The 20112-nt window shown below is 35.5% G+C and overlaps 1 protein-coding gene across 3 annotated transcripts in view; it reads left to right on the plus strand.

Moving 5' to 3' along the window:
- Positions 1-17656, plus strand: part of LOC129743654 (eukaryotic peptide chain release factor subunit 1) — a 45456-nt gene extending 27800 nt beyond the window's left edge. For 2 of the 3 annotated variants that reach the window (XM_055735739.1, XM_055735740.1), the window contains exons 3-8: positions 12183-12582; positions 12654-12899; positions 12967-13122; positions 13186-13383; positions 13524-13671; positions 16679-17656. In XM_055735739.1, the coding sequence (XP_055591714.1) occupies positions 12183-12582; positions 12654-12899; positions 12967-13122; positions 13186-13383; positions 13524-13671; positions 16679-16761 (1231 nt within the window). In that variant the 3' untranslated portion in view covers positions 16762-17656. Of the gene's footprint in view, positions 1-12182; positions 12583-12653; positions 12900-12966; positions 13123-13185; positions 13384-13523; positions 13672-13979; positions 16010-16678 lie in introns of all 3 variants that reach the window. The other variant, XR_008736643.1, reaches the window with a different exon arrangement.
- The last annotated feature ends 2456 nt before the right edge of the window (positions 17657-20112 follow it).

The raw sequence follows: 20112 nt of genomic DNA on the forward strand, positions 1-20112 counted from the left end.
TACCGCATATGTGCACCAAGTTTCGCACCCGTACAGCAATACGGATTTGACGTTTGAGTTGAAGATTCGGATTTTTGTTCGTAGAGAGATCTGGCGTGACCGCCAGATGTTTCGGAGACTCGCAAACGCAAATCGGGCCTTTCTGATCCGTGTTTCGATGTCTTTTCTGGTACCACCATCAGGCGTAATCTGGCTACCAAGATACTGGAAGCACTCCACTTTCTCAACCTGTTGCCCAGCTACCATGAAACTGGAGGGATTTCCTGTGTTGATCTCCATTGACTTGGTCTTTCCGACATTGACTTTGAGACCTGCTGCCTTGGAACTTTCGGTGAGGTCGTCGAGTTTGCTCTGCATATCTGGTTGTGTTTGGGCGAGCAAAACAACATCGTCAGCAAGGTCAAGGTCGTTCAGTTGCTCCATTGTTGAAGGATTCCACGGCAATCCTCGGTTCGGTGCACAGTCAATCGATCCAATCAGAATCTCATCCATTACGATTAGAAAAAGTAGCGGTGATAGAATACATCCTTGTCTCACTCCAGCAGTTACCGGGATTGGTTCGGACAAGACACCGTCGTGCAAGACCTTGCACGAAAATGCCTCATACTGTGCTTCGATGAGATGGAATTTCTAAAGAGTTCAAAATTTTATCCCAGGGGTGAGGGGGAGTTTATGAAAACGTGACGTAATACAAAAAGGGGGTGGCGGAAGTTGTGACAAGGGGGGGATAGGGGGTCTATTTTTACCAAATTTTGCGTGACATCATTTATGGACGGACCCTAATTGCTTTTTTTATTCAGTGACGGTATACTTTTTGGTAAAATTATATAAGGCCCTCAGAGCCAAAGGGGTATAAGTGCAAAATTCATAATGCCAAACGATTCTCTATAATTCAAATTATATTTAGTAAACTTTTTAATTTTTTATAATTATATTCTCATACATTTACGTACGAAAGAAATTCACGAACATTCGAAAAATGTATGGAAAATGGCTAAAACAACAATTTAAAAGCATGTTAAGTTTAGTTTTTATACACTTTTACCCCTTTGGCTTATAAACCTTCAAAAAGATTTTCAGATCTCTGTTTTCAATTTAGTTAGTTTAGTAGATTCAGATATATTTGTCCAAATAATATACGCAAACCAAGAAAAACGTTATATTCTTAGACCATGGCTTTCCAAAAAAAAGCTTCGCGGGCAACAAAATGTTGGTCGCGGGCCATAGTTTGGTCAACCATGGCTTAGAGTATTCAGAATTTACAGACTTTGAAAATTGATTGATTAAATCAATATTCATGTATCGGATATGATCCATAAGTGCCAGATTATACTAGAAATCTCGTTTGTATGCATTGGTATTTCAGTTTGCCTAATTGAACTGATTTTTTTATCCTCAACACCTGGTACAAAACTTTATGAAAAATACATAGCAAATGTTCTTGTTGATTTAAACCTCTTCTGCGTTTAAAAAAAAAGGAAAGTTAGCCGATTAGGGTCATATGTACCGGGATTACTATTATGGTTGTATCTTCAAAACTACAGAACCGATTTCCATATATTATACCGTTTTGGAATCCTCTACATGTTCACTATGTATTTCAATTATAATTTTTATGGCGTCTGAAAATTGAGCCGAAAAAATTGCCGTTTTAACAAAGATCGTGACCATCCCGGTTCGAATAATGAAATTTCTTTATGTCTGTTAAATTGACGCTGATTTAAAGATTCATTTAAAGTAATAAAAGTTTTTGGTTTCTTAAGCCCGGTTTACAGTTCTTGTGAACTCGAACTCGAACGTGAACGTGAACTCACCACAGTGAAAAAATATTCCGCAGTGAAATGTCAAATCGGTCAAATCTCCCAAATTTGCAACAAGTTTGATCAATGACAGACCGAAATTTATTTCGATCGGTAAATGATAGATCATTCAACCAATGTTTTGATCGATAATAGTCGAACCGGTGTTCAAATTTAAATTCAAATTTCTTAAGACATATATAAAGAACCAAAAATAAAACCTATTCTTCTTCAAGCCATATTCATCTTTGAAAACGATTGATATAAAAAAAATAATCCAAAAGTCTTTATCTTAATATCTTAAAAACTTATTGAAAAAACGTGATGAATAACTTATGCAAAATAGCCTATTCTTTTTGTTCTTGATTAAAAATTTGCTAAAAAAAAGGTTATCAAAATTACTTTTTACATAAAAAGAAACTATCGAAAAGTTTTTAATGAAATTCAAATGCATCAGTTTACTTTTGCTTGTGATTTTGCTGCTTTTCAGTTCTTTTTAAAAAACATTAATTTTGAAAATTTTGAAGAGTTTTCAAATTATTTCCATACCTTTTCTGAAGCACACATTTCAACAGAGCTGATTTTACTTTTTTTTTATGGACTCAGGCCATTCGCATGGTTCTTGTTTACATTTATTCGTTGAGACTCCCAACAGGTACAATTAAATGGTGCCCAAGTGAGTTTTTAACATGAGAAAAAAAAATCTAATGCGACTCATTTCAAACTCGTAGTATTTCTAAGTCTTACATCGCCTTCTAATGTGCCTGCAATTTAAAAACTAATTTTTATGGAGCAAAAAATTTTTCCGTCATCGGTGAAATTTTTTTTCAGAATGCACATTGCCATTCGGACGTGAAAATGAACGCGGAATTTATATTCACCACTCTTGTTCGTTTTCCGTTTTCACGTTCGCTCAGTGCGTTTACACTTCGAGCGGAATGTCAGTGAACGCGGAAAAAATATTCCGCAGTGAAAATCGAGGGAATTGAAATAAAACCAATGTTAAAGGGTTTTGAACAAGGAAATCAGTTCAAAAATAATCATTCAACCATTCCACATCTATTCCACCTAGTTTCGCAGCCATGAAATGCAGCATAGTTGAGTTTTTGAAGAATATAAGTATTTTCATTTTCACGTTCGAAAGAACTGTAAAGGCACCTTTATGCCATAAAATTGGTATGAATTGGGCCATATTTTCTGTTAATTTTGTTGTTGTTTTTCCCCAAAACTCTGACGTCTATCCCAAGGTCTTTAAAATACTAGGTTATCTGACTTTTTACAGTAAGTAGGCGAGCAGAGCGCGGTGAAATGGTGTGATGATCGTTTCCTTTGTCTACAAACTAGCAGTGTGCTAAAATGAAAAGGCAAGCTTAGGTCTCAGCTGTTCTATGGATTAAACGTAAACAAACGCAACGAAGCAATCAAAATGGCTGATTGTAAAATTTGACGGATCGAATCACCTTCTATTTACCCCCTTGGTCTATCCTGTGTTGATCACTGAAAAAACATCACTTATGAATACTGTATTCGTTTATTCCGAGTGTTGCCCTAGGTTTGCACTGGTGCAGCACTAAATGCTATCATCTTGTTTGTTTATTCGGACAGTACTGCCATCGGGCGGTAGTGCCCCGAAAATTTTGTCAGTGTTGCGAGAGAGCGTGTGGGTGAGTGAGGTAGCAATACACTGGCGACGATTTGTGTTTGTTTTTATCGGGTTAGTGCAACACTGAACGAGGGGAGAAAACAAATACGGTCCTAATTATGCAAACGATAGCCAGAAATGAAACATTTCGTTTCCGGGAAAATGATCAAATTCGACGCCTGTTAGCAAAGTAAGCATCCTGTGCTCTGCGACTTGAAACGATAGTTTTATACTCGTAAAATAGATTTGGATTGGACAATTTTTAATTTTTTGAAGAGTTGTTGTTTATGAAGTGTTTAGTGATGGGCGGTAATTGGCATGTAAACAAAAGTAATGGTTCCTAATGGCCGGTCACGCACAATTTCTTTGTATTTGTCGCATATTATGCTTCACGTGTGTGACTTATAGGTAAGTAGTAGTTAGTTCGATTGTATTAAAAAAAAAGATGTTTTATCGCTAATAATAACCGGTTACTTGAGGCTGTTTGCCAGGAATCATCATTTTGTCAGTAAAAGCACTTGAAACAAATTTGCAGGGAAAATTTCACATAATGAATCCTCCCAAGATCTAAAATATAGTTTTGACTGCTGCTTACCAGAGATGTTAAAATCGCGAGTCTACATACTCGCACTTTGCCCTTCTTTGCAGAACGATTTTATTTCGTTAAACTCAATCTGCAATGATGCTATCTAAAGTTCAACTCGGAAAGCATCAGGAAGTAAGCTTCGGGTAAACTCGGCAGGAGTAAACAGCAATCGGGGGAAACATCAGCGAAGCAAACGAACAGTTCTGCGAATTAAAAAACAAATCGTTTTCGTTCGGCAGCCGAACACATCAATCGGACAACGCATGGGGGCGTGGCTAAAATTGATAGATACAAGGGAACGAGAAACGAGCGAGAGAAGGGTGCGAGGAATGTTAACTCGGCCCGTCGGGCAACGATCGCTCGTGAGCATTCGTGTACGGTAAGCATCGTTCTGTTGTTTCGTTGGTGGGATTTTATTCCTGCGAGGCATGGAAATATGGAAAACATCAATTCGGAACTGTTTTCTTCGTTTTGTGTGCAATCGCGTCATGATTGGAACGAAGATAAAATCAATCTGCACATAACAAGTTAAACTCGGAAAAAATCAGCCGAATGATTCTTTCCGAAGCGAGTCTACACACCACTGCTGCTTACAAAGAAAATACTAAAAAGATCCGAATCCGTCTTATGAGATAGTTTTTTTTTTAAGAAAACGTGATCGGTACTTGAAAAAGTCGCTCAGTAACTACACACTATTAATTTTTTGGTGTAAATTTATGTCAAAAAGGATGCACAAAAAAGAAGCATCACTTTTGACATAAAATTACATTGGAAAATACAGAAACGCTTGAAGACATAAAATTTCTGGCTATAATTGAAAAGCACATTCGACATAATATTACATCATCAATGATGTAAATTTACGTCAAATAGAACGCACAAAAGCGTAGCATCGTTTTTGACATAAATTTAGATCATTGATGATATAATATAGCTTCGTACATCCTAATATGTGAGTAATTCTACTGAATCAAAGCAATCGAAAAATTTCTTTTAATTTAATCACAGTTTAAGAAAAGTTCAGATATCGGCATTTCGATAGTAACTTACTATCTTCTTCAGTGAGCGTTTTCGATTGAAAACGCTCACTGATAAAAATAGTAAGTTGCCACAAGTTCCTATCGAAATACCGGTATCTGAACTTAGCTTATAACGTTGTTGAATTAAAAAAATCTGTCGATTGCTTTGATTCAGCGTCGTTTATATTTTTAGTCGTAGGAGCTTCCGGAGACACAATTTTAGAGGCATACATTTCATTTTAATATTCATATTCTTATATTGTTTATGCAGCTTATTCAAAAATTCTTTCAGCTTATACTTGGAGTGATAAAAAAATGGGGGACCTTCCCCAAGAAAGATGCACTCATTCCAACGGCGACCGGGCGGGATGGGGAAAACTTATCATCATGATCATTCTTGGTACGCTTCTTTTGGTAAACTTTCTAGAAAGCAACTGTGGTAAGGTGGAATTTTCTGCTCGGTTGTAGCTGCTACAAATGAGGGAATCTGATGTCAATTGATGTGAAACTATGATGTCAAACTTTAACCATAACATATTTACCTTACTACCTACAGCTGTTATCCACGTTATCAAAAGCACAAGAGGGAATCGCCTTTTTCACCCAAAAGAACACTTTCTGGCTAAAATTTCCCGTGACAATACGCACCAAAATAGAATGCACTTGCTTTTATTTGTTTTGTTTCTTCTTCTTCTTCTTCTTCGTTTTAGTTTATTTTGGCCAGAGAATGGAACTCTATAACACCACTTTTCATTTGATTTTAACTTGCACGGTTTTAACTCGAGTAAGTGTTGCCAATTTTGTTTCTAGATTTTGAACTTTGCTTTTTCTAGAAAACTTAAAACTTCTTTCATTCTTTTTTCGTCGAAGTCTCGAATAAGTTCGAGAAGATTGCTGAATTTTTCCCAATCGTAATAGTTTCGTAAGTGATTGTAGTTTATGCAGCTTAAAATGGCGTGTTCGCTGGTGAAGGGTACTTCACATAGTTCACAACTCGATGTGTCACGTACTCTCATAATACCAAGCCAGTAAGGTGAGAAATCGTGACCACTTAACAGTCGATTCATTGTTCGAACTTGAATATTATTCAATTTGGTATTCCAATACCATGGTTTTTCGTGAAAAGCAGATTGAAATCGATAGAACTTCGTTCCTTTATTCGTGATGTTGGTATATTCTTTATACCATTCGTTAATTGAAGTGAACCAATCTTGTTTCGTTTTGAGTGTTTTATCACTTAAGCGAAATTTGTTTATCATCACACATGGGCTTGATAATCCTTGCTTTGCTAAGTAGTCTGCCTTTTCATTTCCGTTGATTTGGATGTGTGCAGGGATCCACTGTATCGTCGTCTTTTTTAACTCAGCAAGAGTTAATATTTTAAAAGTCAGTTCATCAAACTCATTCGTTTCTAGGTGTTTTTTTAAAATCATACATGATGCTTGGGAGTCTGTCAGGATCAAATTTCTGTTTGTGTTATCCGGCTCGATGGCTTCCAGTGCTGTTTTGATGGCAATCAACTCAGCTGTAGTTATTGAAACTTCATTTGCCAACTGTATGCTGATTTCTTTATTGTTGTATATTTCAAAAACTCCTATTCCACATTTATTCTCGCTTTTAGATGCATCCGTATAAATTAAATTATAGCATGGGTATTGTGTATTGAGCATGTTCATAACTTCTTTCCTCATAACATCTGCTGTCTGTTGTTTTTTTCGTATTTGTGTGTTTATTATTTGATCCTGAACTGATACTGTAATTACTTGATTATTTGTGCTGCGCTGAACGTATAGTTGTTGGAATTCGTCTGCATATTTGAGGAACATTTGTTCTATAAAAGTATATCTTTTTTCTAAATTTCCTGTTGGATTTTCTAACGATTGTAGTTGTTGTGCAATAAGATCGTTCCTATAGATATGATGCATTATTCGTTTTTTTGCCAGGTATTCTCTTTTCATGTATAATGGACCTTCTCCTGCTATTGCTGCCAAAGTGTTTACAGGCGTCGATTTGGTACAGCCAGTGGCGATTCGAAGGCATTGTCTGTTTGTGATTTCTAGTTTATTGATGTAAGTTTTATTTGTTCCTCCGTAAATTGTTGATCCATAGTTTAAAAAATTCCCATATAGAGCTTTATGGTATAACATCATTACCCGGGGGGTAGCTCCCTTTTTGATGGTTCCAATAATTTTAAGCATGTTCTGTCTTTCATGTACTTTTTCAATTATTGTTTTCACATGTGTGCCATATTTTAGTGGTTGATCTAATGTTATGCCCAGGTACTTGTATTTTCTGACCGTTTCCAATAACTCACCATTTATCTTAAGATTTAAAGTTTTATCACTGTTTTTGAATATCATTGCTTTTGTTTTTGCGCAATTAATGACTAGTCCTAGTTCTGAGGCTTTCCTAACAAAAACATCAATTTGTTGTTGCATTTTTTCTATAGCTCGTTTTTCATTTTTAAGTCGAACTAATTTGAAAAAATCGTCGGCGAATTGCAGTGTTATTTCGTTTGGGTCTAAGTTTGTTTCATGGAGGCTTGAGGTGTAAATATTGAAGAGGGTTGGAGAGAGAACATCTCCTTGTGGTAATCCACTAGAAACTACGTGTTCCACTCGTCCTTCTTCCGTGTATATTATGGTTTTTCTATTTATTAGAAAATTATATATCCACGTAATACTGTCAGGACTAAAGTTATGTTCTATCATAATATTTCGCAGTTTGTTGACATTTATAGAATTGAAAGCATTTTTGAAATCAAAAAATACTCCAATCACTGTCATACCTTTTCTTTTACTTTCCATTATGTAGTTTGTGGCATATGTAACGCAGTGTTCTGTTGACATGTTTTTTCGAAAACCAAAGGATGTTTCCGGAAGTATTTTTGACATCTGTAGTGTTTTGTTAATATCCTCTAATACCGCTGTGTTCAAAGTTTTTGTGATAGTAGAAATAAGGGCTATAGGTCTGTAGGATGAAACTTCTCCTGCTGGTTTATCAGGTTTCACAATAGGAATAATTTTTATCTCTTTCAGATGATCTTGTAAACATCCTTTTCTCCACATTTCGTTTAAGCAATCAATAATTTTTGCGGTGGTTTTCCAATCTAATTGTCTCAGCATATCATATGTCAAATTGTCTGTTCCTGGTGACGATCTTGTCGGTTTTTTTGCTATAATAGATGACCATTTTGTTGTGTTCACAATGGAGGACCTAGTGTTTTCAGAGGGTGGTATATTATCTTCTATTCTGCTTTCACCGAAATTTAACATTAGGAATTCATTAGCTAGTTGTTTATTTTGTATAATACAGTTATTATTGTAGTTACTAGTTGGTAAAGTTTTTAAATTTTTTACAAGTTTCCAATTATATCTCATGTTTTGGGGATCAATTGAAGCTGATAGTTCTTGAAGTTTTTCCCTGATGTGGGTTAGCTTAGCCTTTTGGAATTTAGCTGTGGCTTTCTTCCATCCTATCAAGTTCATATTGTTACAACATTCATGATACTTTTTTAGTGCGTTTTGTTTTTCTAAGTAGAGTGTGGATAAATCATCACTCCAATAGTATTTGGGCATATAATCACTTGTTTTTTTGTTATTTTTCAATATCGTTTTGGCTTTTCCTGCAAGCTCTTGTAGATCATCAAATTCCCAGTGCTCTATTTTTGCTATTTCTTCTCTTATTGTTTTCCTGTCATAATACGTTCTATGTTTTTTCGTCCATTGTAGTTCAGCAGTCATTACGATAAATAGATGACCACTACCTCCAAAGGTTTTTTGTAATGTTGACCATTTGATTGAGTTGAACAAGTTTGCAGAACAGAACGAAAGGTCTATAGCACTAAGACGTTGGTTATGAATTCCTGGTATAAAAGTTTTATTTCCATTGTTTAGCAATGATAGCCCAGATTCAACTATAGCTTCGTGGATAACCCTTCCTTTCCCTTGAGTTGTTTCGCAGCCCCATATTTCATGGTGGCTGTTGAAGTCACCACCTACAATAACTTTATTATAATTTTGTAGTTCTTGTATTAAAATTTCTATAGCGGTTTTCAATTCATCAGTACGGATACGAGGATTAACATATACAACAACTAGTACAATATCTAACTTGGTCAACCTAATTCCTAATGTTTCAAATTTCTCTGTAGTCGTCAAATTTAATTTAGTAAAATGAAAATTATCACAGATGTAGATAGCAACTCCTCCATGAGAATCTTCTCGAGGAGAAAGTATACTATGGTAGCCTCTTATGGTGTAACGTTTAGTTGTGGTTTGATTCGGGTTAACCCAAATCTCCGTTAGTAGTGCTGCATCATATTTGTTTGTATTGAGCTCATGTATTAATTCATTTTTGTTTTTTGAAAGACTTTGTATGTTAGTTTGAAGAATTTCAAATTTAGTCTCCATGTTTGTGATTGTGAAATTATCATGGACCACCGTCGTGGTGATCAGCAATGTTTTTCAGTTCCCCAACAATGCTAGCTGTGATTGCATCACCCGTTACACCATGATTACGAAGAATTTCCGCTATTTTTGTAATTAAACAAGAAATAATAATATTATATTCTTGTTTCTTCTCATTCGTATTTTTTATTTCTTGACGGAATCTGTCTACCTCTGAAGTTCTATGTGTGTTAACTATTCTTTTGTTATTGCTTTCTTCTTTTTCCTCCTCAAGCCTCCTTTTTCTAAAAAAATCTCTCTTAGACATTCCTAGCAAACTTGCTACTCCTGTTTCTTCTTCTTCAGTTTCATTTGTTTTTGTTTTCCTGTTATTTATTATAGGTTTATTTCTCTGAAGATTAAGCTTCATATTCGGAGTCGATTTATTGTTTGTTCCGAAATTATTTGTGGAACTCTTATTTCCGTTACTCACGACATTAGCAAAAGTTTCTGGTAATATGGGGAATTCTTCCATATTTCGGAGCATGTCAAATTGATTTTGTGTGGGAATATGGAATAATTCTCTAGCCTCTTGATATGTCAAATTGCGTCTTACCATTATTGTTTGAATTTCGTTTTCCTTTTTTCGTTTGGGGCAGCTTCTATCTGTAGTAATATGTCCTTCCTGTTTACAGTGAAAACATTGAGGTGTCCTTTGGCATGGTTCGTGGTCTTCCTTCATTTCGTCTGTGCAGTTCTTGCATCTTATTATGGGACTCTTACAGTTTTTCGATAAATGGTTGTACCTGAGACATTTAAAACAGATAACAGTACGAGGAATGAACGGGTCAACACGGTTTATTACAGAATACAAACGTACCCACCTTGGCAACACATTATTTCTAAAAACAATACCTACTCTATTTGTCGGGATCCTTCCTTCGTCTGTTTTTCTGGTCATTCTGAACACTGATTCTACTCTAATATCACAGATTATGTTTTCTAGGATTTCATTGTCATCAATTTCCGTCGGAATGTCGGATATTACTCCCGTAACCGTGACAAACTTTTTGGGAATGTATGCTTTGTACCCCTTTAAACGAAGATTTTGACAGTCAGCTAATCTGTTAGCATCTCTCATGTTCCCTACATAAACCGTTGCTTTATTGCGTCCTGTTTTTTTAATGTCCTCAATACATTTGTCGAATCCCATTTGGTTTAGTAGTATGCCTATTTGTAGTCTATTAATTTGTTTTCTTTTATCAAAATCAGTGTTTTCAACAATTACTCGGAATGGTCTGCTATCTCCATCGCAGTAATGATATGTTTGGAATATTTTTTTAGGTAATGGTTCGTGTTGACTTACGTTTTTCGTTGAATCCTGTGCATCATTCGAGTTTTTGTTTATATCTACCATATCCTCTTCAACAGTGATCTGCATTGGTGTAAGGTTATGTTTTTCGTTTTCAGCAGCTGCCCCCACGGGGGCAGCTTTGTTTATGCTCATTCCACCTATCCAAGTAGGTTTTTTTCACAATACCACAATTTAAAATAATCAATTTGACAAATTATCACAGATTAGTGCCTTAATTATTAATAAAAACAGCACAAAACAGCTTAAAATTGTTATCACTAATTGGCAACACACATCAAGCTTTCGCACATCAATCCGCAATCCTGTTTTGTTTCTGTTTCTTCTCAAGGTTGCGAAATTTTAACCTCGCACATAATTTTACATCTTCTTAAATTCAAATTTAGGTCCCTTATATAAGTTTATATTCAATATGATTGAAAATTACATCTTTAATTAATTAGATCATGATACAGTTAAGTCTTTCGAAAATTATGGCCCGTAAGCTTGGGTGTTTGTTAAGTTTAGATTGAAAATGATGTGAAATTAAATCAATTCCTAATTAGGGCGAAACATAATTAGGTCTTCAAGCGTTTCTGTCTCGAGTAATTTTATAAATTTTTTGGTGTGTATGCGGTCCATGGTGACTTGATGGTTCTTCGTTTTTCGCTTACCGCGAGTGTGTTACACTAAGAAGCGTAACTTAAATGTTATTAATTGAAAAATGAAACTTTATTTTACGAAAAATGTGAATTTAGCAGTTTAGCTAGAACAAATTATGTCGACCTTTTGGAGTTCAACAAGATGCGCTGAAATTGCGCATGAGTAATTCTTTCTGGCCAAGAAACAATTCCAGCCAGCCCCTAAGGTTCTCATTCCAGAAATCATTGCCTTTTTTGGATCACTCTTATGTTCACACCATCATGTAAGCATGCATGATACTTTTGTTAACATGCAAATGTTAATGATTCGAGGGCTTAAACAAACCAAAAAATTTTAAATGAATCAAACGCAGTAACTGCTTGGCATTTTGTTTTCCATTTTCGATTGTATAACACCAACACCAACCAAAGTTCGAAACGTACATAGGTATATCTATCAAGTATAAAAACATCTCACGTCGTCATTAGAAAACTGAATAAGTATACTATTTCCACTAAAAAGCATTATCGAATTACTTCTCTCGTTGGACCGATACCGATCTTTGGTTGGCATTTTACCAGAACGATGTTGCCTGTCAAAAGATTAATTGCTATCCGGCCATGTGACGAAGCTGATGTATGTCGTTATGTACAACAAATTTGCTCGGAATGAAAGGATAGAGGTTTATTTAATAAAAAATGGTACAATCGGTTCGTCTAGGCGTTTATTTATTTGAATCAACTTACTTTTTCCAGTAATGGTACGAGCATGATCTCGCTGATCATTCCACCGAAGGATCAGATCAGCCGGGTGAGCAAGATGTTGGCCGACGAGTTCGGTACCGCGTCCAACATCAAGTCTCGCGTTAACCGTCTCTCCGTACTGGGTGCCATTACCTCGGTCCAGCATCGGCTTAAACTATACACCAAAGTGCCTCCGAATGGACTCGTGATTTATTGCGGAACGATCGTAACCGAAGAGGGCAAAGAGAAGAAAGTCAACATAGATTTTGAACCGTTCAAACCGATCAATACCTCTCTATACTTATGCGATAATAAATTCCACACCGAAGCACTAACGGCCCTGCTAGCGGACGACAATAAGTTTGGTTTCATCGTGATGGACGGTAACGGGGCTCTGTTTGGTACCCTCCAGGTTAGTTTGAACTTCCCGAAGTATGTACTAGTGTTAATTAACTGAATTAAACCTTCCAACTTTGTTTTAAGGGTAATACACGCGAAGTGCTGCACAAATTTACGGTCGATCTGCCGAAGAAGCACGGTCGTGGTGGTCAGTCCGCGCTGCGTTTCGCCCGTCTACGTATGGAAAAACGTCACAACTACGTCCGGAAGGTTGCGGAAGTTGCCACCCAACTGTTCATCACCAACGATAAGCCAAACATTGCCGGTTTGATTCTGGCCGGTAGTGCCGATTTCAAGACCGAGCTGAGTCAGTCAGACATGTTCGATCCGGTAAGTTACACTACCCAAGTTCCTGTTTTGTGTGTGCCCACTTTACATTACTTAATTTTGGCAACAGCGATTACAATCTAAAGTGATCAAACTAGTGGATGTATCGTACGGTGGAGAGAACGGTTTTAATCAGGCTATCGAACTGGCAGCTGAATCGCTTCAAAACGTTAAATTCATTCAGGAAAAGAAACTTATCGGGCGATACTTTGATGAAATTTCGCAGGTAAGCTTAGAGAATATTGAAAACCTTAGAGGCAGATTGAGACATTTTTTTTCTTTCCTTCAGGACACTGGCAAATATTGCTTCGGTGTGGAGGACACGTTGAAGGCGTTGGAGCTGGGCTCGGTTGAAACGCTCATATGTTGGGAAAATTTAGACATTCAACGTTACGTACTGAAGAATCACGTCAGTGCGACATCCACGACAGTATTGCATCTGACACCGGAACAGGAAAAGGACAAATCACACTTCACCGATAAAGAGGTAAGTTTGCATCAAAGTCCAAATTGAATACATTTGAAAAATTCACAATTTATGAAGTCCAGATTGCATTTTTTACAATGGTGTTGACATTTTACTTGTTGAAAGTTTATGTTTCATTGGGTTTTTTCTCTTATTTGTAGAGTGGAGTTGAGATGGAACTGGTCGAATCTCAACCGCTGCTTGAATGGCTCGCCAATAACTACAAGAGCTTCGGTGCTACTCTGGAAATTATCACTGACAAGTCACAGGAAGGCAGCCAATTTGTACGAGGATTTGGTGGAATAGGAGGTAAGTTTCACGATGTAGAATCAGTTGTAACAAAAAAATAAATAAACCCGAACATTGCTTAAAGTTAACTTCACGTGACGTGTTAATGAGCAAGCACCAGAAATCGTTTAATTATCGCTAGAACGGTTGCTAACTAATGCAAATTTTTATCTTTTCCCATTATTGCTATCGTACGGCTATTTCTGATCATATTGACATGTGACTATTAACTCAATGAAAAAATGTGGACTATTACAATACTTTTGTAATGCAATGTGTGCGGGTGCTCAACGTATGGAATGTGCGGAATCCCAATAACAAAACTACAGGAATACTTCGCTACAAAGTCGACTTCCAATCATTGCAGGCCGACGAGCCGCTGGATGATGTCGATCTTGACGACTACTAAATCAATTACGAAGCGCTCTTTATTCTTAGTATTTTACACGAACCTGCGTGCGTAATGTAGGAATGAAATTAGAAAACCAACATTGACAAAAAAAACTGCATTCAGGGTGTACATGCAACGCACTCACTTTCGTAAAATTAAATCGAAAACAAAAAATAATTGAAATCTCAGGATTTCTCTTACAGTTCGTTTCATCTTCTAATCTTAATACCGGTCGCTTCACGGAGAACTTATATTTTCGCCACACCTCTGCGGTTGAAAAATGTTCCTCCGAAGATTACAACACACCCAAAATATGTTTTAGTGACTTCATAGTTGTTTCGTCATCGTTTCACAACATCATCCCAATAATGAGAGGTACTATAAAGCGGCACTATAAATTTGCTTCGATAGGACTGTTGAGCTCGAATTGAAAACATGAACAATATTTAGAATTTCGAAGGATTCGCAATAAATGCGAAATTCTTTATAACCGCGCTATGAAAAACTAGCAAAAAAACCACAACAAGTAAACAGATAGGTAATAAAAAAAATGCTCCAAAACTTTATATGACTATCAACTGACGGAATGTGGTGGCATGAGTTGCATTCTCACGTACTTTGAATTTATGTTAACATATTTTGAATAGAAGGTATGATAAATTGGTTCAAGTTAGCTAGGGACATTAACAACTCTGAATTTGTCATACTTCAAGTAATCGTTCTTTAACATACGTTAACAGGAACCTTAATGTTCATGAGAAATTTGCAAAACTAGCACATTAGTCGGTTCCGAGCCTGCGTGAGAGTGTATTTAGGTGAACCAACGACAAAGAAGAAAAAAAAGATTAGCAGATCCGTTTTGTGTAGATGTTGATTGGATGAACCAACTGATTGGTTTTGAAACGAAAACTTTTCATTACTTTTACAGTGCTATTGGATCGATGAGATTCCGATCCACTTAAAGTGTATGCAAGGTTTATTCTTCAACCCCAGTTGCAGAAATCTATTTTATGATGATATATCATTTTTAATGTTTTGAATTTATTTTTTCTCATATTTAAGTTACTTTAACTGGAGCAAATTAATAAATTTATATAATGAATATTTACGGGATGTTATGCTGCAACTGTCATACGTTCCGATTACCAAATATTTTCGCGTAACCTTTCAAAATCTTGCGGAACAAAAAAGGGGTTGTTCACAAAATGCATAACGAAAAATTGTCAAGATTATTTATACTACAACTATTCAAAAACCGGTCGAGTTTCGCAAATGACAACAATTATTTGGACGATTCAAAGAGATTTTTCAATATGACAGTAGCATGCAGATGGGACAGAAATTTCATGTTATGCATTTTGCGGTCGCTTCTAGAATCTAATTAAGTTCAGTTGAAGGGGTAAGGGGAAAATGAAACTCAAACAAAAATCATAACGTTATGAAATAATAAAACGCTAATTAGGTCGAACAAGAAGAACTTTGGGACTGCTATGACAAAAAATCGTTTTTGGAGCAAAACGTTTTTAATTTACGGAAGAATTAATTTGTATCGAGGAATGTGTTAAGAAAAAAAACAACAAAATTGAACTAGAATATTGTCAGCGCGCGGATTCGTTCTGAGGTTTTCATACTTGAAAGTATTGTTCCGTTTAGCTATATGGGACATTTAAAATATGTAGTTTTCGCATTGGAGGTCATGTAAAGAATCTGAACAATTGGTGTGTGTAGCAAATTTGGCGATCAGGCCATGACAGAAAACTAAAGGACATACACTCGCACACAAACAGCAGCTATATCGGAGTAAGAAAGTTTTCCGGTGCATTCTGCTTTCTACTAGATTGACGAAAGGAGCGTCACAACACACACAATGGTGCTGGAATGCATTGAAAATTATTTATGATAACTGACACTTTGTTAGAGGAGGGTGTATAATGCTGCGCTATCTATCGGGGTTCGAGGATGGAGGAGGTAAACTAACGCTGTGGTCAATTGTTACTAAAGTACCTAGATTGTTATATAGAGTAGCATTTCCCGTTGTTTTTTTTTGTTATGTTAGTTTTATAATTTTTTCATCAGCATGATGTTTTCATTTTATAAATTAAAAATTCATCTAAATTTGGCTGCTTTCGTTTATATACGGCATAAATGAAATCTCTAAATGTCTTTAAAATATTATTTACTTTTTTATTGTAAACGAACCAGAACTATTTTAATTCTAGTTCGTGTCATTAGTTTCTTAGAAAAACGAAGCGCTTCATCCATTTTTTTAAAAATAATTCAGTTCTTAATTTCATTATCGGGCTAAGCTAAACGAATAGTAAATCAATTTGTTTTGTTACGCCTGTCATTAAAATAACTATTTGTCATGAATTCTGGATTCACTCAGACTCAGTTTGTGTTATGAAGTTTTTTTTTAATTTTTTAACTTTAACTAAGATTTCAAAATGAGTTTTTATTTAATTATTTATGCTCTATATAAGTATCGATTTTATAGTAACATTGTTCCAAATGTTAATTGAGTATTTCTATTTGTGTTTTCATTTTATGTAAAACTGATTTTTTTCTTCTTGGTAATCAATAAAAGTAGTGATAGTTTATCTATTGTGATCAATCAGCTAATCAATTTTTATGTTTCAGGTGTACTGCGCTACAAGGTTGATTTCCAAAGCATGCAACTAGATGAATTGGACAACGATGGTTTTGATTTAGATGATTATTAATTTTTTTATGTTGTGAAAAATCATTTATACACAGGATAGAAAATATACAAATGAAAACAAAACGTTGCACATATGAAACAACAACCAGGAGGCAACTAGAGAACGAAAAAAAAAAATTAAAAATCCTTCAGATCATTTATGTGCGTGGAAAATTGATATATTCAAAAAGCTAAATTTAAAAAAAAAGAAATCACGTGAATGTCCCATTTTTTTGTTTGGCGATTGTGCGATTATTTTACTAGTACGGAAAATTATATACAATAGCATAGTAGGAAAAAAATCAGCGTAGGGTCCTCAATACAGAACCTTCCGAAAACCTGCGTTGGTGATTCGTCAATAAAGGGAAAAATATGCGAGACTGCTACCAGCTGTATCGGTTGTGGATGTACTACGACATCAGTTTCCCCGGGAATGTTTATCTCGGCTTGACACACAACAAACCACAATAAACGGCGATAGTACCGACAGGATTGCACGAACTTTTAAAAATCCTTTAGCTTAGAGTGAAAACATAAACACGCTTACACGTTACAACCCGTACTATCGCCAACTAGCGCGACGCCAATTTGGAATTCTGCAAATCAGATACAAGACTTTTCTTCAATTTAATGTTTTATCAGCACTAGCTTAGCCCCTGCCTGGCGGTTTCTATTGAATAGGCGTGGAATAGGTCCGTTTTTTACTCTCCAAGCTAGCAAAAGTTTGAAGCAAAAGGAATCTTTGGTAATGCATTGCTAAAACCATCTCTTCTCTGGAATTAATTGCAGAAGATTGCCACAAGATTGACTTAATAACACCGTTCAAGTTTAACACTCCTAGTATACTAGATTTTCGTTCCGCGACGATTTTTAAACGTCTCGTTCAAATTGCTCTTACTCGTATTGACTACTTATAACAAGAAAAAATCAAACACAATAAGGAAGATCAAAACGAATCCAGAAAAACACTTTTGGGATAATCGTTTCAATTGTAGAAAGTAGCTGTCCGAATAGGGTAATCGAAAAAATAGGTAAAAAATTAAAATTAAAAAAAACCACAAACACATACCGCTCCAAATGCCCCAATTTTTCGGTTCAAAGTTAGTTTTTACATATTTTTGGAAACAAAAATTGCTTAATTTTTAATTCTGCAGAAAGTCCGGATACCAGGAAATTGTTATTATATATTATTGAAAAGAAAAAACAAATATTATTAAAATGATATATTACATAAAAAAGATATTTATATAAAAAGGACTTGAAAAAAAAACGGACAAAAAAACCTTCTTTTCAATGAATATCACATCATTAATTTTTAATAATTAGGTACTATATTTCTCGCGTAAGTTTTCATCACGCCGTATGAAACAAAATGTAAAAAAAAACAGTTTTACTACAAAAAATACAAAAACTGACATTAACTAGTCGCCGACTTATTCATTTAGAATGTTTGTAGTCTGGACAACAAATTCTATATGTCAGATACTAATTTTAAAGTTGTTTTGATAACTTTTGCAGCAGTTTTCTGTGAATTCCCAAGATGTTGCATACGACATAATGAAGGCTCGCGCGAAATTTGTCTCTATTTTTTTAAACGAAACGATAGATGGAATCATTAGGAACAATGGCGCGACTCTACGGCGAACCCAGCATCCAGAAGGTGGTGAAGGCTGGACGGATACGTTGAGCAGGACATGTTGCGAAAATGCCGGACGACTGTCCTGCAAAACAGGTATTCGCTACGAATCTGGTAGGAACGAGACGAGCAGGTTAAGGTTATGTCGTGAAACGGAAAACCATGTAAGTAAATAAAATAATGCTTGTCTTGGTTAAAACCTTGTTCCGCTTTGCTTTGACACGTCTTTGCCGTCCTCCCGAGATCGTTAAACCCTCAACTTTCATATTATGTCGTTCGAATGATTACAACATTGTTGTTATCAACCAGAATATGTTCCAAAATCTTTTGAAACATTTCCGAAGCACAAGAAATTCAAAAACATCAAACGTTTGAAGATTGTTATCCAACGGGATGATTCCTCTAACTCATTCTAGAGGAATAGAAATCAAATAAATTTGTTAATTGCATTGAAAAAATTCCAATTAGAATGTTTAATAATTGCATTTATTTTAATTCTATACTGCTTCTTTTATGAAAAGCATCTTTAATATCTAATCGAGATGATTTGAAAAGTTGTAGGCATTATATGCTCTACGGCTTGAAAAGCTCGTCGCATATCCACGCAAAGGCACGGATCCTCGTTGACCTTAACAATAGTTTTCAATAATGAAACCCAAGGTTGTCATAAGCTGCTCTTATTTCTCGTTGTATGACTGGAGGAATATTTACATCAACTGGAATCCTAATTTGAATATTCTTGATTTTTGAAAATGGTCGTTTTAATCCCGGCACCATAAAACACCACAACATAAAATATAGCAGTTGTTTTGCAATTATTAGAACCAGATACTACTGGAATTATTGCTATTATTGCTTCAAACATATACGTATTATTTTCAAAGGTTCGCAGTGTAGTATTGAGAACATTTCTTGGAATCCAGCTTTTATCGTCTTCGTCTTTTCATGCACAGCAAAAAATTTCTAAAAGTACACGGAATCAAAAACACGAGTGATCTATTTTTTCTTGAGTGTAATTACAAAAAGATGTAATTTTAAACTTCTTTCGATGTAATATTAGTCTATTTTTCAAAATAGAATAGAAATAATCTGTTTTGATTTAATTTTACACTGCATCATGCAAAAATCAACCGGTCAATGAAATTTGTATCACAAACAGTGTAAAATTATATCTATTTGATTTAAAATTGAATGCAAATATTTAAATTGTGCCTTTATTTTATATTTCAAGTCAGTTTGCGCGTCGGGCACAAAGTAAATAAGTCGGAAAATTATTCGGAAACGAGTCATTCAAAGGCGTAGCTACAGGAGCACTTTAAAAGTCTTTAAAGTAGTAAGTTTATGAGACGTACGTGAAATGAAGAATATGGTTGAAACTGATTATAGTTTTCTCTCCCGTACCCTGGGTTCCCATGGGTCACGGCGGCGGTGTGCATGCTTGTGATAATGATGGTTTACTATCATTGTCCTGAGAGGGTCGTTGCACACATCTTGTCAAGCATGGATCATAATATGACTCAAATTAGAAGGCGTGATGGACACCTTTATTTAAATTAAATTAGCGGTAGGTTCAATGGTGTTCCAATTTTTCATGATCCATGCTGATAAGATGAATGGGAGTTGAAACACTTGCCCTCCCTTCCGTTGAACAATGGGAAAATTTTGTAGTGAAAATATCACATTTTGCCGACATAAAGTGATACTTTTCAATAGGGCATAATCTGTTTGGTAAGGTAG

This window comes from Uranotaenia lowii, chromosome 2 (assembly GCF_029784155.1).
Source record: "Uranotaenia lowii strain MFRU-FL chromosome 2, ASM2978415v1, whole genome shotgun sequence".
Classification (NCBI taxonomy): domain Eukaryota; kingdom Metazoa; phylum Arthropoda; class Insecta; order Diptera; family Culicidae; genus Uranotaenia; species Uranotaenia lowii.